Source organism: Mytilus edulis, chromosome 1 (assembly GCF_963676685.1).
Source record: "Mytilus edulis chromosome 1, xbMytEdul2.2, whole genome shotgun sequence".
Taxonomy (NCBI): Eukaryota; Metazoa; Mollusca; class Bivalvia; order Mytilida; family Mytilidae; genus Mytilus; species Mytilus edulis.
The window spans coordinates 96,122,760-96,147,640 of NC_092344.1; the positions used below are offsets into that span (position 1 = coordinate 96,122,760).

The following is a 24,881-nucleotide window of genomic DNA, read 5'->3' on the forward strand; positions in this document are numbered from 1 at the left end:
GTCGGCAGATCCAAAAAAACCAACAAATTAAAAAACCCTGACCTAATCAGGATCATCATTTTGTATTCCCTAATAAGGGTAAGAGCCATTGGTGTTTCATAAGAAGCAGATTTCTCAAAAAGTGGTGGTCCTAAGGTTTTGACCATCAAAATTTGCAAAGGACCGACACAATTTTAATATTTTGCAATAGAAATAATAGTGAGGACCACCATATTTTCCTTAAGGACCACCAGGGGGGAAAAGATTTCAGGAACTCTGAAGAAGCATGATAAGCTTTGAGACTATGATGTGCAATATGGAAAATCTAATCAGTCTTACCACCAACAAGACCTGTTTTCTTTGTGTCATCCTATTTAAATAATTTAAAGTATTACTATGAAATATTCAAAAGTACACTTAATAAAAGCGCTTTTCTGGATTAACCTTCATCACAAACACTCAAAGCCAATCATTTGAAAGTCAAGGATGAATCTAAAGAGGTGAAGATCTTGATATGATTCTTAATTAAATTGAGAATGGAAATGGGAAATGTATCAAAGAGACAACAACCCTACCAAAGAGCAGAAAACTGCCGAAGGCCACCAATGGGTCTGAAGAACAGTTATCCAAATAACACAGAGATATGTCTCACTTGTATGTAATTTTGATAGTTTAATGCAAAAGATGAATTAAAAGTGGCAATACTTAAGCATGTTACTATGCAAAACTTTCAAGTCAATGAAATTCTTTGGGGATTGGACCAAATAATCTCAATGAGACAAGCAACAATGGTAAAACAAAGTCTTTGATTCCAAAAGTGTTTTTTTTTTTTTAACTGACCTTTATTGAAATGTTCAATGTGTAATCTATGCCAAAGTTTCAAAGTCAATACTGTGGATTCATTTATTTTCGTTGGTACCAATTTTCGTGGATTAAGAAAAACTTGCATATTTATGGATATTTAATTTCGTGGTTTTGCTGAAGTCTGCATACAAACTTATAGAAAAATTATCATTCGTTGAATATTTAATTTCGTGGTTTGACTGTGCCCACGAAATCCACGAAAAATTGGTATCCAACGAATAATAATGAATCCACAGTAGATCATGACTGATAAGGTGTAGTCCAATTATTTTCATTGAAATGTGAAGGGCCAATACTCCTACAACTGCATACCAAATATCATTGACTTACCATAAGTTGTTCACCATAAACTAACCCAATCACAAATTTTAACATGCTAACTATACAAAGTTTCAAAGTTTATTGACCATGACTGAATGAATGGGAACAAAAAAATCTTCAAGGAAAAGAGATGGGTCAATGCTGAAACAATTGCATTACTCATAGTTCTCCTTAAACTGACCTACCACAAACTTTAACAAATGATTGATGCCTTTGATTCCTGGACGTTTCAGGACAAAGCTTAATAAATACAATTTATTGACATTATGGTGTGAATGAATTGCTATGAATCATAGCTGCATTTTAAATTTTAATTTTAGGACAAAGGAATTTCAGATACAAGATACTTCCTTGTGAATAGAAAATATAAACTTACTGTGACAATATGTTGTAAACTGTACACATCAGAATCTCCATGATACACACGAATACTGTTTATAGTAAAACCAAAACCTCTCGCTCCTTTATTAATTATCAAAGGTGGTTTAAGACTCCTAGCCAAAGGTGAAATGTCTCGTGAAGGGGACCCGTCTCTTGAACTGGCACTTGATCCTCCTGGTGAGGTCATTGGCTTCACCACAAATTCATCTAAAAATACAACTACATTAAATAACTAACGGCAGAAGTTAGAAAGCAAAATTCTGGATCATAGCATCTTTGTTCTATAATAGTATCACAAAATTTCCAGTATTGTAAACACAATTGAAAATTGAATAATACTTCAAGTAAGAAAGGCTTATTTTAACTTATTTCTTATGCTATGACAAAGTCCTTATGCATAAGAGAACCAACTTAGAAATTGTGATGAATCATCTGGTTGATTATTGCAGGACTTCACACGAAATGAAAAGTGGGAGAAAATCTTATCTGTTTTAGCCACTGCCTTCATAACTTTGGGGGGAGACATGAATCATTTGACAATCATCAAAAATTCAGTATAGCTTATCAAAATCAATAATAAATTCTATGTCAGAATAAAATCATGGACTGTTCAATGAACATTCCAGATTGAATGGTTTTACACCTGTCATTTTGAGGGCCCTTTTTAGCTTGCTTTTTTTATGTGAGTCATTGCTCCGTGTTGAAGACTGTACTTTGACCTATAATGGTTTTTTTTTACAAATTGTTACTTGGATGAGAGAGTTGTCTCATTGGAACTCATACCACATCTTCTTACACATGTATATGTATATATGTCAAACTTACCATTAGGATTGATTAGCAATGTTAAAGCTGTTGCAGAAAGTGATTTCTGGATATGTTTCCGTGAGGAAGAGTTATGTTCCTTCTCTTTATTCTCGTCAACAGGGGATAATTCTGGGATGAAAAAAGATACATTCAATTTAACTCTTAGATTTTTTGTTTTAGATACAATTTCGAAATTCAACATTACTTTGGTTAAGTTTACAAATCAAGGTACCCTACCTACAGTGTTTTGTCAAGGCAATATTGATTTCAACATATACAAATTATTTGAATAGGTTTTATTGTTGTTAGAAGATAACAGAAAAGAAGAAAACAATTATAAATTAAAAGATGGAGCATTTCCTTTGAAACCATTGATATTAAAAACTTATTCATTATTTTCTATCTACAATTGCTATTGAAGGTGAGAATCAAACTCCTGAATTTTAAGTCCATATAATATATACAAATACACTGAAAATTTAAATTCCATGTATAGATCATGTAAACATTTAATGGTAAAAACACTTATTTATACACTGCACTAGCTTCATACAACATCCTATCACTAAAAAATGAGATAAAATATTCTACTAGATGATCAAAATGCAATTTGCTATAACATTTATATAAGAAAATGGATATGTTAAAAAGATGAATGCCTTTTGATTCTGCACTGTAACACTAAATTGAAACCAAAACCTATGCTGGCAAAAAAATATAAATCACTAAACAACCTACCTTTAGGACTTGTAATGATATTGTCATCATCAGAAGAGATAGCAAACTTTGGAATCATACTTTTAATAGGTGGAGCTTTCTCTTTCCTGGTGGCAGTATATTCCTTTTCAGATTTGCCAGACTCTGGTGTGCTTGTCTTAGGATGCTGGAATCTAGGTGTGCTGAAGTACAAATAATACATTGAGTATTACATAAATCTCTTATACAGATCAATAGTTAAAAGACATTTTCTAATTCTATTTTAAATAACTGTAGATCAAAACTTGTGTATTTAATCATATTTTAATAATTAAGAAATTATTTAAAACTAATAAGCTCTTAAAACATTCTTTGGATGACATGTAGTTGTTCATAAAATAATGTCCTGCTTACCATTCTGGTGAACTGAACACATCTTCATCCATTCTGATAATAGTACTATCAGTTTTATCTGTTGAGTCTGTACCCGTACTTAATGTCTCCTGTCTCATGATTGACTGTAGTTCTAAAGATGTGTCAGAGCTTTCTGATAGGTTAGAATCCTTTCTCTCTAATGTTGCCCTATCTAACTGTAAAATTTTAGTCTTCATATCATCAACACTGGAATGTCTCCTTCTGCTTTCACCTTCTGGATTCTGCCTTCTACTTTCACCATCTTGATACTGAAGTTATATAATATGTTGATACAGACTCACATATAAATCATGATCAAAAACAATGTTTATCAGATGAAGATTATTATTACAAATAAGTTGATGAAAATTACAAATTTCATTCAAATGAGCAAACTGCTTTATTTCTAAATTATTCATTCTTCTTAATCAACATAGTCATGTAGTGTAACCTTACCAATAATCAAACTAATCCTTATTTCACAAAATGGGTGAAGACTTGTTTCCTTAAATGATCTTAAATCAGCATTTCTTATTCATTTTGAATTGCTATAAATCAAAATGTGACTAATTGAAGTTGTTTTGTTAAATAGTTTGTCAAATATATGGAGAGCAAAATTTATGAAAGAGGCTTAAAATGGAGATAAAACGGTCTATGATCAGCTTTACTTGATGGAGCTGGAATTCTTAATTTTTGTAAAGGTTGATATTGAATAAAAAGTATCTTGTAAAACAATACCCAAGCACTGATTTCTAAGCTCATGATACTATCAATTACCAAACAGTTTGGAGGCAATTGTGTTTACTAAGTGGTTACATAATCAAGTGAATCAATCATTTATCATTACCTCATGTAGTTCCTCTATTTTACTGTAGACTTTACTATATCTAGGAGAACATGAATTAAAGCTATGGAAGAGAGAATCTTCTGGTTCGTCCTCAGTATCTTCTGCTGTCTCTATATCATGGTTGTATCTTTCAGAACGAGCTGTAATATTAATAAAAAATATGTATAAATTTGTGCTAGCAATAATCACCTCTGGAAATATTTTTTTCAAATAAAATATGTATGTTCTTTGGGGGAGGTATACTAATTATACTATTGATGAATTTGTGATCTAACAAAAAAACAACTGATTGATTGTTCTTCAAAGGGCGAATCAAATGCATTCTAACTTTTGAAAGTTCATAGTTGATGTATATTTATCATTAAACTTACGATCAAAATAACTGGTGTCTTCATCATCATCTAGGTTAGGTACAAACTCAGCCTTTTTTCTCAGTAAATTATCCCAGTCTAAACCATAGAAGAATATGTGATCCTTGACTTCGGCTGCCCCACCAGAACCTAGTCTATTAATTGGGTTATGTTGTAGTAAGTTAGCTATTAGGTCTTTAGCATCATCTCGTACCTGCCAATCTTCTTCTTCTGGCCACTCTAATTCCTCTAAAATATCAAGAAATAACAAATAAATGAAATGATTTATCCCTCTTTAATCTCATCTGCAGCTTTCTTTTAAGTTATATTATATAATTTATTATATTTTTCATATTGAACAGTTATCAGTTATGAAATCGGTCGTAACAATATTTGAAGAATCTATTTAGTTTTTACATAAAAATAAAATTATGTTACACCATTGTTTCTTCATTGTCTAGGACAGTGTTAATCCATTACAGTGTATAGATTTCCTTTTTTCTGTAAAATCATTAAGAAAACATTCATTAAGAAAACATAAGTTTCTATAATAGCTATTTTGCTAATCCCTGATTTTGATATTGGAAAAATAACAACATAAAATTTCTTCTTTTATAAATAAGTCAACAAATTTGTTTTAAAAACAACTTATCTTTTATTACAAACAAATAGAAATTTCATGATTCAGTTAGTAAAATGAATAATTTTTCCCAAAGTCGCATAGTATACCTCAAGAACAAGAAATTTGATAGAAGTTTTTTTCTTTTGTTTTACCAGTTGTGGCCAGCTTTTTACACGGTCATTTAAAATCACAGCCTTTGTTCCCATTTACAATAATTAACTTACCATTAATGACTTGAGAAAACAATTCTTCTGGTGTATCTCCAAAGAATGGTGCTATTCCAACCAAAAATTCATATAATATGATTCCCATTGACCACCAGTCTACTGGCTTGCCTGAAAAGATACATTAACTGACAGATATATGTCCTTCTGTTAAAATAGTTTATAAACTTATCAAGTCATATCTTTTTTTAAACATTTTTTGTAGGATTATTATTTATTATTTCAGAATTTAGTGTAACCAACTGATTGTTGTACTTAGAAAAATAGATACTGTTTCAAATTTGTCAAAATTCAATCCTCACTTACATAAATACAACCAAAATAAAATTCTTGAAATAATATTATCTTGATACAATAAAGCTTTGCCATATTCTTCTTTATGAACAAGTGCTTTCTAACTAAACAGAAAATGTTTGAACATCAGTGCTTAAATGACTTCCTAAACTGTTGATTGATACAAACTTACCATATTCTTGTCTAAGGATGACCTCTGGAGCTATATATTCTGGTGTTCCCTGAACCTGTTTATCTCGGAATTGTTTACAGTCTTTGTCCATTGATCCCTCATATAAATTTGTTGTCACTGAAAAATAATATTATGTCAGCAAAAATTAATATAAACTTGTCTCAAACAGAACCTTGTTTTATCTTTATTTTGTGTTGTGTAAAAAAATTAAAATGTGACCTTTTATATGCAGGAATCATCTCTGATGCAGGTTAAAAGACTCTTGCCCCGACTGTCTCAATGCTTTAAGTTTGGAAATATCAATTTACAAGCATATGGAGGAGAACGAAAATTGTCTAGGTGTATATAATAGTCTGTAATATGTCATCAATACATCAGCCATCCCTTTTTTGTTTTCATAATATTCAGGGTACAAAATGTAGTCTAAGTCAGGTAAAAGTTTATACCCTCAGTCATTCAATAAGTTGAGGCTAGGTTTTGACCAAAAAAAAGGTAACCTCTGCAAAAATATCAGCTATCTTATTCATGCATAGGAGAGCAATAAAATGGCACTTACAACTCATCAAGCCAATCTTTGATAAACCAAAATCTGTCAACTTAATGTGTCCTGTAGCTGTGATGAGCAGACTGAAATAAGACCCAAGACATAATCAATACTTTACAATACAAATAAATAATGTTGGATAAAATAAAATAATTACTTTCTTTTTAATACAAATTGAAATATTTTCCCATTTAAACAGACACAGTCTCTGTAGAAATATGACACAAGACAAAATCACTTCTAAAGATCCAAATTATATTTATTCATATGTATGTAAAAGTCAAATAATTTCCTCATTACCATAAAGAAACTTATTATTTCACCTAATACTGTAAATTCAGAAATTATTGCCATGCTTTTATTATCGCAAAAAATGCAATAGGGTTATAATCTCAAAAATTTAACTCGCATTTTAATTTTTTTTATATGAATTAAACAGGATTTTTCTGAATATCGCAAAATTTAAAATCGCATTTTATTCTTAAATGACAAAATCGCAATAATAAATGCACACTATAATTTCTATATTTACAGTATTTGGTTTAATAAAGAAAATTGAAAAAGAATACTGTTGTCTTAAAACAAGTAATACATTTAATGTGTCAAAGAAGTAAAATAATTCGGTTAACTTACTTGTCTGGTTTGAGATCTCTGTGAACTATACCATAACTGTGTAAATATTCTAATGCCAGAACAGTCTCAGCAAAATACATCCTTAAAATAAATAGAACTCATTTTCTACATATAGTTGTACATTAAACAAGAATTCTGAATCCTCAGTGTCTTTAAAAATTTACCATTATTGTTTTAAGGAGTATATATCTATAATGTACTGTAAATTACTTTTCATAAGATAATTGTCTGATACATTAGACTAAAATAAAAAAAAATGTTTCAACAAATCACCAAAAATATGATCGGACACTTTTAAAATCCTGACTTCTTATTGAAAGTAAATAACAGTCATTCCATTGTCTTACTGTATATGAGTACCCAGTTAAATTTTGGTTGACCAATCAATTTGGTTTATTTTAGACAATCTATCAGGTACTTAAGGATTCATGCATTGTTTACTCCCTATATAACCAATTGCTATTTATTAGGTTTAAAAATATTTATAAACACATCATATTTACCTTGCCAAGTCAAAAACCAGAGCCCCTGAGTTCTTTAACAGCGTGGCACAGTCACCACCTTCCACATATTCCATCACCATACACAGATGTTTCTACAAACAGATAAAGCAATGTCATTTTCTTTCTGACATAATGAAAACTTTTTATTCTGTCTTACTTACGTTGATTGATTGACTGTAGTGTTTAATTCCACTTTCAGCATTAAGGGCTATACAGTGGCTTTGTTTAATGCCACTTTCAGCACTAAGGGCTATACTGTGGCTTTGTTTAATGCCACTTTCAGCACTAAGGACTATACTGTGGCTTTGTTTAATGCCACTTTTAGCACTAAGGGTTATACAGTGGCTTTGTTTAATGCCACTTTCAGCACTAAGGGCTATACTGTGGCTTTGTTTAATGCCACTTTCAGCACTAAGAGCTATACTGTAGCTTTTAAAAAAAAAAACATTCTCACTTACATATATTCACCTTCTTAAGCTTTTCCTGTAAAACTGCTAAAATGATAGCTTCCCGTTAATAATCAGGTATTTGTATCATTTTTGATTAACTCACATTTCTTCGTGGTGAGTTTAGTAGAATATTTCTCTGTACTAACTTATACTTTTATGTTAAATTGAAACATTGACTTATACAATTGAACTAAACAAATATTCCTTCAATTTCCTAGTATAAATACTGGTAGACTTATCTTCCTGTACCAATCTTACAAAACCCTACTTCTCATCAGTAGGACAAACCTACCAACTATAGCAGAAAAAATAGTACCTTAAAAAGAGATTTTAATATACACTACATTGTAAATTATTTACAAGGGAGACATGTATCTCAGTTAGTGTGGTGTTAAAAGGACAACAAATAGATAAAAACAAGACAAAAGTTGTTGACCTATCAAATAACTTGCAATGCTGTTACTGTGGTGATGCTATCTTTCTGAAGTTAAGGCTCATAAGTTTTTAAGACAACCACAGGATTCCTAAGTGTTCATCTTGGTTTTTGTTGGTAGATATTGGTTCACTTGTCTTATTTATTTCATTTATTCATTTTAAGAGGACTGTTTTCTGGTACTTTATAATAATCCAACAACTAATTTAAAACTATGTTACATGCTAGCTAAAAATAGATTTCCCTGTTTACAAATTACCTGTGTTTCAAAACTACAGTACATGCTAACTACAAATGGATTGTCTGTAAAGCTCATGATATCTCGTTCAGTAAATACTTGTTCTGTTTGGTTCCTCAGAACTACATTCTGTTTACAGATCTTCTTCATTGCAAATCTCTGTCTAGTTCCTCTGTGTCTTACTAAATACACAGACCTGAAACAGTTAAAATGTCAGATATATAGTTCATTGAAACATAAAAGGTTTCAAGAGACTGTGCAAATACAGCAGATTAGGTGATAAATATTCCAATTCTGTTTTAATGTTCAAATAAAAGCTTCTTACTTTCTTTTTTAAAATAATTACCTGCTCAACTTCATGTTTAGTGAAATAAATCCCATATTAAAGGGCTTTAGCTGACAAATTCATTACCGCAAAATGTACACATAGTCTTTAATTTGATTTATAACATACTAAAATACTTACAAGAAAAAAAAACTGTTTTGTCTTAATCTTAGCTAATGCTTTTCTAACATAGGTTACATCAATAAAATACAGATTTTTATCATATCAATAAAAGACTGAACAAGTGTTAACAAGTTGACATATCAAACTTACGCATAGGCTCCATTACTGATAAGTTTAATAGTCTCAAAGTCCTCTTCTGTAGGTGTTTTAAACTTTGGTACATGACTTCTTGCCTGAAAGTAATTATACTTTGATCATCATTTTTTTCATATATCAATGAAAAATTTAAACTTTCATGGAAAATAAATCCTTTTGTTCAATCAGGGTTAGGTAGCAATGTATAAATCATATTTCTAAAATATTAGTAATGTTTGCATTTAAAAATCAAACTATTTTACCTTAATAAAACACAGCATAGTTTTTAAATCTTAAAGAGAACATATTTAAAAAATCTTTGACTTGAGTTGAAAATGAGTTCTATGGGTGCAAATATTGGGAAGTGTACATTTATCTTCAAAGTAATGTTTTTTTTACCTCATCTGTTGTATCTATTTCATCTGGGTCTAACAATGGGGGGTCTGTTAATTCTGTAATGAAGTCATTGAAAAATATCAAAACAAGTTATATCATGCATAGTGAGAAATTATGTATAACTGATTTAAATTTATTTCACACTGAATCAATAATCAAATACAACAAGAATATAATGTAATCTGCGTAATTCTTTCAAAAGCATACACCAAAACGTTGACACATTCTCATTTCCATTTTCAATTTTATTTAATGTTCTGATTGGTTTAAAACATTATAAACAGTGTGTTTTGCTTTGGATACATGGAAATTGTCATCCTATCCAGCCTTTTTAGATTGTTTTTTTTATTATTCAAAAACATATTGAATTATCTTTACTTAGACCATCCAGCATACTAGCAACTAACAATTAAGGTTATCATATATTGTCCTTTGTTTACACAATAATCTTTCAATAGATCTATTGTGTAAACTTTAAGTAATGTGACTAGAAGTAAGTGATATACATGTACTACTGATGTAAGTCTTCAAACATCATTGACAAAACACTTATTTATCACAAATACACACCTTTTAAAGAGTCTTTATTGAGTCCTAGTTTATTAAATATATATTGTGGGACATCTTTCTTAACAGTTTCCTTAACCTGTCCTTCTGCTTCCTCCAGTAATTTATAAAACTTCTCTGGATCAAATTCCTGAAATAGATGTTAGATTTTAATACCATAATGATATACAATTTACTTTTTCTAAAGAAAATCTGCACAAATGGCTTGCAAAAGGCCTAGATTATATTTGATACTTATGTGTGTCGCAATGTTAAATCTATCCATTCACAGAAAATATAAGGAATTATGGCATTTTGGTTGAAAATGAGTTGTATTAAGTTTCTTCATGAAAGCAAACCATGCTCAATTTTTGTTTTGCATTGACTTTCAAAATTGTGAGTTTCCTAAAAAAAAAAAAAAAAAAAGAAAAGAAAAGAAAAGAAAAAAAAAGAAAAGCAATGAGGTCTTATTCATGACCTTTAACTGAAGCTTGGGATTATTCTTTTTAGGAATCTTAATTAATAACTTCCTTGGTTTTATGTACACACTCAAGACTCGAAACACTTGTTGCCTACATACTAGAGTGATAAAAACAATAAAGGAAGTGATTTGTTTCCTTCTTTACTGGGTTGACCTTCGTTCAAGGTCACTTTTGTTTACTGCCTATTAAAAGAGTAGTCTGTTTCTTAATCTAGAACAGAAAATAAAAAATTCCTAAATCATCTAAGAAACTAGCAAACTTATATTCTATGCATGAAATACAGACTAAGTTAGTATATATATATATATGAGTCTATATATCAAACGTCTGAATAATAGTCAACGATTTTTCCCACATGGGCGCTGGATCGTTACAAGTAACGATACATGTACACAATAAAATAAATTATATAAACGCCTAAAAAGTGTACATAACAACACCAATAATATAAAAAGGAACTATAAATGTAATTATTTATAAATATTTCGGAAAGCAGATATACTTCATCGGTATATATGATTGTGATGTTGAATGAATCAATTATCAGTCTATATATATATAGCATATTATTATTACTTACTAAACATTCTAACAGGCGAGCCGGTCTGGATATTATAAGTAACAGTTTCTTGATCAAAGGGTAGATATAATTATATGCTTCTTCTTCTTTCTCTTCAGCCTAAAATGGAAACAAATATCAATTCGTTTCTTGTCAACTACATTTATTACTTCAAAGATATATAGGAAGATTTATTTGTAAGCAGTGATAGTTTGATGCAGTTCCAAAAATATGTATTATTTACCAGATAACTACTTTTTTTATTACATATGTAATGCTATAGTTGAAATACTATGAATTCAGTATGAAAATAAAGCATTCTTCAACCAAATACACTTATCACTCAACAATAATTTCTTCAAAGATGTGTAAGAAGATTTATTTGCTAGCCATTAAAGTTTAAACTGAGTACCACACTATATCAGTATACCACATAGGCACTCAGTAATATTCTATAAGACTCTCTAAATCCACTTATATCAATAATGCATATACTACAAATTCAGATTAAAAATGAAACATTCTGCCATTTTATTTAACTTCTACACTTGTGATTACATGCATGACTTACATCCTCTACAAGCTTTTCTAGACTCTCAGAAACTTCATAGAAGTAGGAACTTGTAATTTGTTTCTGTTCAGATTTCTCCAGGGTATTTTTTGCCATTTCTAACACCTGTTTATGTAGGAATCTAGATATAGCATCACATTCATGGTTGGTTTCCATTTTAGTGTGCAGATCTATAAAATTCCTCAGTCTTTCTTCCATTTGTGATGTGGCCTAAAACAATACAAACAGTATTCAATATTCTTATTGCATATAATATACCAAAATTTTAATTCACCAATAGCAGAACTGGTTTGTTCATGAGGTAAATTCTTTAAATTGATATGGTTTGTGTTAAGGCTGTATAGATACCAGGGATTATATATAAAACAATAAAAATATAAACACATCTTGAATAAAAAAAAAAAATGCCATTTTTTTGTTTTCATATCAAATTCAAAATCTATCAAATATTTCAAATTTGTAGAAAATTGTTTTATAGAAAACCATATTCTAAGAAAATAAATGTCAGAATCTGAAGCATAAAATATGGAATCCCCAATAACTAGGCATATGTATTACTAAAACAGTTGTTTTAATGGGTCAATTGGCTTTTAAAGGAATAATAGGATGTATGAGATTCCACATCTGTGCTGGTGTTTCTATTTCAACCCAAGAATGTTCAAATGGATATTTTAGAATACAGAAACTGTGGGTAAAGAGTGTGAAGACCATCTCATCCAGAGTGTGGGAAAACCAGAATATCACATTTCACAGCAACATTTAAGTAACTTATGAACAGGTGCAAATCCAACAGGAATATCTCATCTTTAATAAGATCCTTACCTTAGGAAATCTGTCTTTGTATACACCATTCATCATCACTATTTCATCTCCCCCTGGGGAAGCCCCTGGAGTACTACAATAACAAGGAAATATTATCATCAAAAAATTTCTCATAAATAACTGGATTACAATGTTTTTACACAAGATTTAAAAATTTAAGCAAGAACAGCAAAATAAGAAGAACTATAACTTATCAAAGACATTATACAACAAATTATATCAAAGCTAAATTATCTTTACAAAACTAATAGTGCTACTTTAACTGAATAAAAAGTGTATTGAAACAAATTCTAAAATGATTTTAAATATAAACATTGTTAATATACATGCATATAAGTGTAAATGATCAAATGAATAGTATCACATGTTATTGCAACAGTGATAAAGAGTTATTATTAGGACCTGTTGTTCATCTATTTTAGTCTGATATTTTACATATGATTCAATACTTCTTATTCCATTTCAATAATAAATTAAAGTTAAATATAACCTAGCAACTATATGACAGAGACTTATTTTGATATTATGTCCCAAAATTAGTGAATTAGTTTTATAAATGAATTTGACAACACCGTGTAATATAAATAATATGTGAAAATAAATCCCTTCAAAGTTTATCAACACTAAAAAATCCTATAACTATATACTGTAATATAAAAAGTTACATCAGATATTGAGAATCATTTCAAATACACCATACACGTATGAACAACAAATTCAAAGGAAACATGAGATATCTGAACATGCATTATAATATCACGGTAAATTTTTTCCTTTCTTTAAAAATGTTTTACTAGAACTGATAAGTCTATAAAAAGTCAGCCTTGTTCATGACAAAACTCCCATTAGCATTCTTTAAAAGGAGAGTCAAAGCAAGTTCAGGAGTAATTAAATTGAGGCTTTTTCATTACAACAAGAGGCATTCCAACAACAGTATTTGCCATAGACAAATATAAAACACAGCAACATCACATTCATAAAATTACATATGTGTTTCTAAATAAAGAAAACTTAACCCTATCTTTTGTGTGCATAAAATACTAACATCAGCCAATGTTCTTAATAACATGAAAAACAAGTCGTAAATTAGTAAATAGTAGTCGTAGAAAGCGATCGTAATTTTTGTGGAAGCAGTTTAGAACTACAATTCCATATCCAAATAATTGTGCAGAACTATAGAAAGCATAGGAAGGCATAAATAAGCATACATATACATGTATACATAAATATATAAATATCTTACTCGATCAAGGCAAGCCAGGATAAACTGTTCACCAAAAGCAAAATGGACGGTGTAAATTAATCATTTCTACTAATCAAATTATTCAGTGAACTAACATAAGCTACAGTTGTGCTCAAAGGAACTTAAAAGTTAAAAGCTCATTTAAAACTAATGCAGATTGCAGAAATATAGTTGAGACAAATCTAGAAATCAGTTTAGAATTTTATTATTATTTCAAAGCAGTGATCAAGGAAGCAAAAGACCGAACAAACTCTGTTTTGTGTTGAAAAAATGACTATGACTGTCATTTAAACATGGAACTATTCATTTTAGTCTGACTTATTGTAGCTTAAATGAGCTTTTGTGTATCAAATTCGAAAATTTAAATTAGAATTATGAAATTTTAATTGTATACAATTAATTGACAATAAAATTATCTTTATTAAATATCAATACATATGTGTAAATTTATATGGTTTACATTTTTTTTATGTTTTTTCCTCTAACATACAGAACATTGGTTAAAAAGATGTATGTATGCTGATGACTGTATAAGGTCTTTAGTGTGATGAGGTAATTTTAGTGCCATTAACTGATTACTTTTTGACTTATCATATATACATTAGCTTATTAACTTGGAAAATAATTTATGGTTTTCCCATGGTTTGCTGGAAATGCCTTATAAGAGGATAAATCAACTCTTTTCTAACAAAATCAAAATCAAACCAAAGGATTTCATAAAATACTTCTTTTCTTTTTTAAGAAAATGTACCAAATATACATAAATGACGTAACTGAACTCTGTAATGAACAATTTTCTAAATATGATCCTTTTATTAGATTTATGGACAAAACAGTGTGTCAATGATTTTTATAGTAGGAGTTTTGTATTGATTACAGACGCCTAAATGAGAAAGCCAAAATGCACATAAATCATATTTGGTCACAGAAATAGATAATATTTAATGTCAAATAGCAAAAGATAAATGGACAATATTTCAGACCAGATACATAATCAAAATATTCAATGTTTAAAAAACAAACTAGCATACTATGAATTCATAATATTCATTGGTACCATTTTTTAGGAGATTTGGAAAAAATTAAATTGTTTATTGATACTTGATAATACGTTTTTTTGTTAAATTCTCTACGCAAGCCTATCTGAAAATTACATATTGCTATTATCTAAGTGTGTGGTTCCTTTTCTCCACAAAAATAAGTACCATACAAATAATGAACCTTAAGTATGACAAGGCTTCAACATCATCACTTAATATATTGCTTATTTCATACAGCATTTTTGATTTGCGTAAACACATCCCTTCCCTATAATTTGTACAATTTAAGCTTTTAGTAACATGCTTACTAATCTACTTGCATTTTCAAATTTGTGGAATGACATTATTATGTAGGGATTGAATGAACCTGTCTCACCTGAGGCTTCTAGATCGAGGTCTTTGAAAGGGTGACAGTGGAGAATGTCGACCATCATTGTCATCTAGGCTTATCATGTGACCTTCGTGGGGACCACTAAAATGCTTTGCATAAAGACCCAGGTCTTCATTATTAGGGTGGTATGGCAACTGGTTTAACTTCTCTTGTGATGAGTACTGGGACTGAAAAAAAACATTATTAATCACATTATTAACTGAAGCACAATCAATCACAGATTCTAATACAACAATGTTTGTAACGTTCATTTTGATTGAACAACGTCACTATTTCTTATGGCATCAATTCCCAAAGGATGTTATGAAAAGTAAGTCCAAGTGCAGACGAGGTCCAACAGATTTTAAATGTATGATTTGACGTTTTCTGTCAGTTTGATTAGAATGGAGATAATAATATTGTATATAACCTACGTCGGCATCAATTGGTGATTTGATGGTCACAAATACCTTTAAACTGAATTTGCCACTATCAAATCACCAATTGATGCTGTTTGAGCTTAAAATACAATACAGTTATCTCCTCAATCTTAAGCACTATCAGTGAAAGAATCTTTATATACTTTGAACTCTTTAAATCAGGATCTGGTCACATAATTTACTTAAACCACTCGACTTTTAATCAAATACATTTCTGACATAGACGATGATGATGGATTGGTGTTTAACATCCAGTTGGAAATATTACATGCATTTGAGAATGACAACATTTAGACTTAGTATAAATATGAAACCTTTTTTGTAGTAAACTGATAAGCTGTGTGACTCATTTTTAGTGTGCTAGTTCACATGGAATACATGTCTCCCTACCTAGATAAATTATTTGGACTCAGAGCCATCTACTCTTTGCTCTTATTCATAAATCCTGTGTTCTTGGCAGAGAAATTCTCAAATAGCTACCGTAAATTGGTGTGGTTTGACCCAACTGGGTGTTAAAACACTGACCTCTGGCCCTCAAAGAAGGCATGCAACCAGTTTTCTGACAATTTACTTAAAAGCTAAATTTCTCCTGAATCAACACTCTGACAAAATTTGAAAGATAAGCAAATATATGCCAAGGCTCCGTGTTGAAGGCCGTACATTGACCTATAATGGTTTACTTTTTTTAAATTGTTATTTGGATGGAGAGTTGTCTCATTGGCACTCACACCACATCTTCCTATATCTCTTTACATAAATTCCTTAATCCCTGTTCTTCATTTATTTCATAATTTTTCTAATATCCTTTCAAAAATTCTCATAATGCTATAAGGAGTATTTTATAAATAATTTTGCACTTTTGTTTACATCTTTTATAATTGATGTGTAGAAAACGACTATGGTTAATAAAAGAATTATATAGAATTTATCCATAGAAGAAGATGTAGAAGATGTACAACATAAATGTTTACCGATACATTAGAACTGCTACATGGCGTGTTTGTCCCGTAACCTGAAGATGGCAAGGAGGCAAAAGACCAGCGTCTACCATCACATCTGAAATAATAAATGACAAATTCAACTAGAGCTTGTATTGCTCACCTGGTATGTAGCCAGCACCTTTGCAACTCGATCAGCTCCAAATGAGAAATCTTTATAAAGGCTCTCCAAATCAGCATTCCTATAATGTTTAAAAGAGTATTGGAAGACATGAGGGGTGAAGGTCAATAAGACAGACATTTAATTTATTTGAAAATAGAAAAGCTTTGATCAGTGGAACTCACATTTAATGGGTTTTTTTTTATTTCATTATAAAAATTCTGAAATGAAATCAATGTATCGGCCTTTGTAGTAATAAGATCTTGGTGAAATTGGCCAAGATATTGAATGAAGTGGAAAATAAAGATATGATTTCCCAAAAGCTTTAATATGAACTTCTTTTCATTTTTTCTTTCAATTCATCTTTATTTATGCTGTCAAGAGAGTTCTCTTAATAGGGTATCTTTTTCCAACAAATATGATTCCTGTTGTCTTGAAAGAAATGGCATTGTAGCATAGTTTGAAACTGGGAAATTAAACTAGTTTATCATAAATGGCATACAGACTAGCTGACACAATTTATCTAGAGGCTCTGCAGAGCCCATATCTCCCATTGGAGATCTATGTAAAGCAAAGTCAATCTTAGTATTAAAATATTTAAATTGATAATCTTTTTCAGGGATCGAAATTTAATATGATATTGAAACCATGCTTAATTTTGAGCTGATTCAATTGCAGCAAACATAAATGTATTAACTAAAAAGTTACTTTTATTAATTTTCTCCTTCTAACAAATGTGTAATTTATGTGTTTTGATAATGTTTCTTTTTTCAATTTGCTGTTTTGTGTATTCAAGAATCATATGAAGCATCAGCAATTATTTCTTGTGTTCCTACTGTCCTGTAAACTTTTACTTTTCTTAATGTATATGCCATCATTTCATGAGATTTGTCTCAACTATTAAACACATCAGAGAAGTTATACTTTAGTACTACAGCTCCATGGATGTCATTTTAATAGACTGCAGGAAACTTCTGCTTGGTCTGTTTTTAACATTGCTTTTGTTATGGTACATTACAAATAATATGAACACTAGTTTTTTGATAGGTTACCATTTTCAGAGAGCAGTGAAAAACATGGAAATGAAAAATTAGTAGTTTTTCTGATTGTAAAATTTATTCCTGGCAAAACTCATCCTGAATATTATGCAATGTCAACCTAAGAACATCTTTATTGATTGCTGCTCCTTATTAGATAAATACATCACACTTCAATATCTCAATCTAGTACAGATAACTAGTCAATATATTTTTTTTCAGATAAGTCTAAATTCAATAAGCTTTAACAGACAAGAGTGTTGGTCTTGGGCAGAGAAGGTCTCAAATGAACAAAATAGATGTTTGGTCTACTTCATTGAGATATCAACCAAATGACACAAAGATCTAAAAACAAGGAATTATTTGAACCTGGAATAATTTTGAATTCTGGAAAACTGATGAGATATTTATGATGAAAACTAACCCTACTAAATAGGGTTAGCCATGCACGCATGGCTAAGGGGGGTTAGTTAGTTCATACTGAAATGATAGTGAAAATAAATTGAACCTTAGCCATGCGCGCATGGCTAACCCTATTTAGCTGGGTTAGTTTTCATCATATATTTCTAATTAATTTTCCAGAATTCAAAATTATTCCAGATCTAAATAATTCCTTGTTTAAAATACATGTTGAAGTCAATACACAGTCTATCATCCAAACTTTAAACCTTTCTTTCATACTTTTGGTTGAATATTGACCAAAAAAATGCACAGACAGGCTGAGACAGCTAAAGTGATAATTGACCAATACTTGGCAATGTTTGTAAGTCGAGGTAAAATATGTCAACATAAAACAATCATTTTACCAATATTACAGAAAATGTGTTATTCTGATGTCCTGAACTACTGGACTATGTTTCCCTTGCAAATCAGGTTCACTCATAAAATATCCATTTATTGCATCTTAATTGAGAGAATTCCTTACAGAGATGTCATCTACAAAATTTAAAAGCTTCATTTTTTCCATTTCTTATGACATTTTGTAAGGTCTTCATGGTATTTTTTTTCATTTTATTTTTTAATATACTTACTTTTTAACTTGGTTATGCGCTGAGTTGAAAGCAAAACTACCATGAGTACTTGGAGACATATTTCTGGGACTATCATGTGGGCTGTGACCTAAAAGAAGATAAAAATATTTCATAAGAAAATTGCATCACTGTACAAACTCAGCTGTGACCTGCAAACATATTTCTGACATAAAAACATTGCAACTACAAATGTACTGAGAAGACATGATTTAAAACTCATCAAAAACCAATTAGGTTCTCCTATTTCGGATAGGCTGCTTCTTCTCTTAAAAAGATTCAAATTTCTAGTTTAAGGCAGAATCAACAGATCTATAATTCAATTGTCAAGTGTGTGAGTTCCAAGTACATGTACTATGAATTCCTACTGTAGTCTGCAGTATTGTGTAGGCAAACCACAACCACCTGAGGAACTATTTTCTGTATTGTTTATTTACAAAATGAATAAAAGCTTTCATTGCATAATCGATTCCACTGTGCACACGTATGCTAGTGTAAACAATGTAGTTCTGTCAATTTTTTAATTTCAAAACCTTTTCAGTGTATTCACTTCTTTATAATGTTTGATAAAATATAACATTTCTGATCAATTTATTTAAAAACAAACCAGTTATATACAACTTCAAACAGATATACCAATGTCAGGTATTAGTTTACCAGTTAGGTAAACCTCAGCTGTCTGCCAACCACTTACTCACCCTGATTTGAGTAACAATGACTTATTTTTATAGAAATCACATTTTAAAACAGGAAAATCAAAAACCTCATATTCATTTTCTTTCCCTTTTTGTAGAAACCCTTGTACTGGTTAGTCTGGTAAGACTGGTTGTATAATTTTTAAATTAAAAATCCTGACAGAAGGACCCAAATGCAAAACTGTTTTTATAAAGAAAAATTAATGTCATGTTGAATTGTTTAATAGGGCTAAGTTAAAAAAAAATGTCAACGCAAATAAGAAATTTGTTCCTTATGCAAAGACATAACATCTCTGGAGAAATACATCATGTAATCAGTCACACAACTTCTTCTCAATACAATACTGAACTTAATTATGTAAATCTGTACTAAGAAATAACACATTTACAATGATGTTTACAACTACATGTTCAGAATATATAACTGTTTTACAGAATTGATAGGACAAAAGATTTCGCTGTATGCTTGAATACAGATTTCTGTTTAATGATTTAAAATTCATCTCGACATGCGAATTGTCTATTTACATGTTTAACCATCTTTCTTGTTAATATAGCAACAACCAAGTTATATAAATGTTCTTCATTTTTTTAAACATTGTTTTGACAGATGAGAACAATTCATTAAATGTGATACTATATAATACAGTGATGATTAAAGATGAACTACTAAGACCACTCTGGAACTGATGTCCCTGGTCAACAAGATATAATAAGTAAAGAATTCAAACAAATACTTCAATAAATTGTCTGACAACTTCCAAGTAAAACACAAAATAATTATCTTGCTGCTTTATCTGTGACATACAAGTGGTGAGACTCTAATACAAGAAAGTCTCATGAAACATGGTGTGAAATTTATATTCAAGATCAGCAAATGAAACATGTTTTCAATTCCAATTTGATTTTTAAAAAAACATGAGATTAAAATTGATTAGTTTTCTGTATCAGACTGATGATAAAAGACAACTTTCAAGTCTTATAAGTCACCAAAGGTTTGACTGGAAATATTTTTTTTTGTCAAAACATGGAAAATGATTAATCTAATTAAAATAACTTTCAATTCAAACCATGTGAATCATGTTGTGATACAGGAATGACAATAAATATTATGACAATCTAGTATTATATATTTTACGTCAAAAGATTTTTATCAGAAGATATCATCTTTCCACTTTCTGTGGCCTGCTCCAGTCATGCATCAGTGATTCCAATTATAATCCACTAAATTTTTCCATAAAAAAGGAGGGCAGGGCCCCTTAAAAAAAAACTCTAAATCCACCTCTGTCAACTCTTCTTTTTGAAAAAAGGAAGGTGGGGCAAACTTTATTCTAAAGGGGTATCATGCATTAGGTATTCCAAAATGTAATTAAAATAAACAAATCAATCAATTAATGAAAACAATTTGCCATATCAGTTAACAAATAATGTAATCAATTTCTGCTCAAGGAGTTTCCTGTTGTTCAAATTGAAGCAAACAAGTCATTTACCAAAAATTATCAACACATCTTTGTCCTCTATTAAAGACATTAATCAGACATAATTGGTTTTAAAGATTAATGTAAGAATACTTAACACAAAAGCACATTTTAGCAGTGCAAAGAGAGATGAAGAAGATGCTAGGGAACAATATCTCAAACTGAAAACAGACAATAATATCAAGGCAGTGTCACTAATTAGAAAGTTGACACTCTAATGCCAACACATATAAGAGTGTCATTATTCACTAGGAATAACCAACATGATACATTCTACAACCACAAAAACTGGATACTTGGGGAAAAAAATTAAACAAGGAATTTTTTAATGGAAACACACCAAAATGTTTCCTTAGAAAATTCTTTATGATGAATAACTATTAACCAACAATCTGTAAATACTAGTTATCAATTTTTCTGTACACAATGTGTCCACACAGGAAATATGGATTGAAATCTCTACTTAAAATCAGCATACCTATCAATTTTAATGAATAATTTACTCATTATGAAATCATTAAAATTCTCTGCAAGAGCTTTATTTTCTAGGGCATAAAATAACTTAACCCTTACTAGGCTGTGACTGTCATATAACGGCCTTAACCCCCCCTTTCCCACCCAGGTGATTGGCTCCAAGAAGTCAACTTTATCATTCTTATTTTGAAATTAATTCCCTATATTAATTGTTGTCATGTTTCTCATGTTTAAAGTGCATTTTGAGCTCAAATACAAACTTGGAAATTTGAAATCAGATAAAACTGGTATTTCATGAGGGTGGGCTTCCCTTTGGTGTCAAACACAGGAAGTCCAGAGGCCCAAAACTTCCAAGATTAGTGTAAACTGGCAGCCATATAACTACTGATCATAATTATTATTGAAATATTCATAGGAAACAACTATTTCCGGTTTCAGGTCCTGTTGAAGTAAAAAATCAGAAACAAGAGGCTGTCACAACGACAGCAAACCGGATTTATTAACATTTATTTGTCTCCTGGCAATATCACAAGAACCATAGCTGATGAACGGTGAAAGTGAAAATCGTCAATATCAAATTTGACCTGCATTTTATCATCAGTATCAACATAATAAAATTTGAAAGAGCTTAGGTTGAATGATTCATGAGTAAATGCAACAACATGAATGGAAACGCCATTTTTTTTATCTTTCAAGAACCATAACTCCTGAACGGTAAAAGTCAAAATCGACATTATTGAACTTGACCTCCATTTTGTAATCAGTAACAACATATTAAAATTTGAAAAGCTTTGGTTGAACAGTTCATGAGTAAATGCACGGACACGACTGGAAACGCCATTTTTCAATCTTTCAAGAACCATAACTCCTGAACGGTAAAAGTCAAAATTGTCATTCTTGAACTTGACCTCCATTTTGTCATCAGTAACAACATATTAAAATTTGTGAAGCTTTGGTTAAACAGTTCATGCGTAAATGCATGGACACGACTGGAAACACCATTTTTCAATCTTTCAAGAACCATAACTCCTTAACAGTAAAAGTCAAAATCGTCATTCTTGAACTTGACATTTTGTTGTCAGTAACAACATATTAAAATTTTAAAAGCTTTGGATGCACTGTTCATGAGAAAATGCATGGACAACATTTGGTGCCGCCCGGCTGCCCGACCGCCCGCCGTACATCCCCAAATCAATAACCGACATTTTTGTCACAAAAATCTGGTTAAAAAATCATGAAATTCCCTATTTTTTTGTCTAAACGACCTTGTTTAGACTGCTGTACCCAGATCAGTTTCACCCCTACCCAAGGACTGTTGGAATTAATTTGTTGACTTGGGTCCACTCTATATGCAGACTACAAATGGATACTTATATCAGCATCCCTCAGTCTTCCAGGTCAAGAAATAGGATGAAAAATTGTCAAAACCAACGCTTTTTGCATCTGATGACCAACTTTAGGGCAAAGTTTACTTTACCCTGTTAAAAAAAAAACAAGGAGTCCGAACATCTGACACAAATTCCTAAACCTCACCCAAGTACATCCTTCAGTTATTGCTCTTTTTGAATAGTTGTATAATTTTAAAGTTTGGTAACAAGATTTGAAAAACTTTGCATGAAGGACAATTTGCCAAGTGTGCTTAAACTTTGAGCATTCATGCGTCTGCAAACAGCATTCAACTATTTTCATGCCTTACTTTATTTGAATATGTTATATATTCAAGAGTCAATATTTTTTATTTTCAATTTTAGGCAATAGACATAATGTCGGTATAATAATATTGATATAATGATGTTGATATAAAAAGGATACAATCAAATTACCGGTACCGGTAGCAAGAGTCTAGCAGAGGTGACAGACACAAGTCCCAGATGTAATTTATAAAAATAAAACAGTTTCTCAATTTCTTGGAATTTCCACTAATCTGTGATAATGGACAGCTAGGGAAATCTGAAAATCTGGATCCCAAATGAATTAGTGACTTGAAGGATAGAATAACAATCAAATATCAGAGAATATTATGAATATCTGTACAGAGAAATCAATAGTGAAATCTCTTCTTTCTCTGTCTCACACAGAATGCCACTCAAAGCATGATAATTCTGTCAATAATCACCTTTGATACATCATAATATCAATTGCTGCCAATAATTACAACATATATTTGCAAAATTAATTTTTTCTTGTGAAGAATGAGAAATTAGTTCTGCTGTACTCCCCACAGTATTTTTATGAGCAATTAATCCTACAATATAACGGAAAACCTGCATGCTTCAACTAATGTGCACTCAGTCTCCCAACTGATTCTATACATGCAATCAGGTTAATGGACATATGATGACATAATTTATTGCAGACGTGTACTTTTGACAATGACAATGAAGTCACACAATCAATTGACTCACATTTAATTTGATACATTCCTCTAGTAATAACTATATTGGACCAGTGGCATCCAAAGGAGAGGATCCCCCCCCCCCCCATTTTTTTTTAAAACCAATGCATTTGAATGGGGACATATAGTTGGAACTCCCCCTTTATCCTGGTTTAGGAACCACCCTTTTATAAATGGCTGGATCTGCCCCTGTGTCCATTGATCAGATACTGCTAAGTGTTGTGTGGTTAAATTGAAATTTTATCTTTTTAGGTACTGGTAAAATTGACCAATGGGTCTCAAAATAAAGAGCAATTGAATATTAATATCATCTGTAGTGCTCGTTATTTTTCTTGAAAATTTCTGATCAAGTTTCTAGCACATTTAGTGTATTTGCATATTCCAGCACAAAAAAGAAATTCAGATGTTAATTGATCTTATAAGGAATTTGTAAACATATTTTACACAAAACTCATATACATATCTATAAAAGAGTTTATATTAGAGGGAGATAAGTTTTGTCATCAGTTTCCCATTGTACCCGGTAGTGTTGGTTGAGATGATTTGATTGAAATTACTCAATGCATACACTATCTACTTGAAATCCCAACTATTATGACTACAGTAAACTTCAAACTAGTGTTATGTAGGTAATAAAAATATTTACATAAAATATTCCACAAACCAGGAAAAGCACAAATAGATGACATCATAACATATTTATTTGCACAAACAAGTCATAATTTGAGGAAGAGCATCTTGTATAAAAAAATCAGAGTTTAATGCTTTAATGGGAGGGATAAGTAAAAATTTCAGATAATTAAAATCTGTTTAAGAGAGATTATAGAAAACTCTTTCAATATATCAGATATAC

At 30.6% G+C, this 24,881-nt stretch overlaps 1 protein-coding gene across 8 annotated transcripts in view; it reads right to left on the minus strand.

Annotated features, from left to right (window-relative positions):
- LOC139515882 (microtubule-associated serine/threonine-protein kinase 3-like) overlaps window positions 1-24,881 on the minus strand; it is a 65,696-nt gene that overhangs the window by 6,386 nt on the left and 34,429 nt on the right. For 3 of the 8 annotated variants that reach the window (XM_071305624.1, XM_071305672.1, XM_071305656.1), the window contains 22 exons: window positions 18,990-19,077; window positions 16,795-16,879; window positions 15,390-15,571; window positions 13,974-13,997; window positions 12,731-12,803; window positions 11,909-12,118; window positions 11,359-11,457; window positions 10,321-10,447; window positions 9,754-9,806; window positions 9,370-9,452; window positions 8,793-8,967; window positions 7,652-7,743; window positions 7,149-7,229; window positions 6,528-6,598; window positions 5,972-6,088; window positions 5,506-5,616; window positions 4,681-4,908; window positions 4,310-4,449; window positions 3,463-3,731; window positions 3,091-3,251; window positions 2,371-2,481; window positions 1,541-1,752 (listed from right to left, as the gene is read on the minus strand). In XM_071305624.1, coding sequence (XP_071161725.1) covers window positions 1,541-1,752; window positions 2,371-2,481; window positions 3,091-3,251; window positions 3,463-3,731; window positions 4,310-4,449; window positions 4,681-4,908; window positions 5,506-5,616; window positions 5,972-6,088; window positions 6,528-6,598; window positions 7,149-7,229; window positions 7,652-7,743; window positions 8,793-8,967; window positions 9,370-9,452; window positions 9,754-9,806; window positions 10,321-10,447; window positions 11,359-11,457; window positions 11,909-12,118; window positions 12,731-12,803; window positions 13,974-13,997; window positions 15,390-15,571; window positions 16,795-16,879; window positions 18,990-19,077 — 2,792 coding nt within the window. Of the gene's footprint in view, window positions 1-1,540; window positions 1,753-2,370; window positions 2,482-3,090; window positions 3,252-3,462; window positions 3,732-4,309; window positions 4,450-4,680; window positions 4,909-5,505; window positions 5,617-5,971; window positions 6,089-6,527; window positions 6,599-7,148; window positions 7,230-7,651; window positions 7,744-8,792; window positions 8,968-9,369; window positions 9,453-9,753; window positions 9,807-10,320; window positions 10,448-11,358; window positions 11,458-11,908; window positions 12,119-12,730; window positions 12,804-13,973; window positions 13,998-15,389; window positions 15,572-16,794; window positions 16,880-16,924; window positions 17,004-18,989; window positions 19,078-24,881 lie in introns of all 8 variants that reach the window. The other 5 variants (XM_071305643.1, XM_071305680.1, XM_071305664.1 and 2 more) reach the window with 3 other exon arrangements.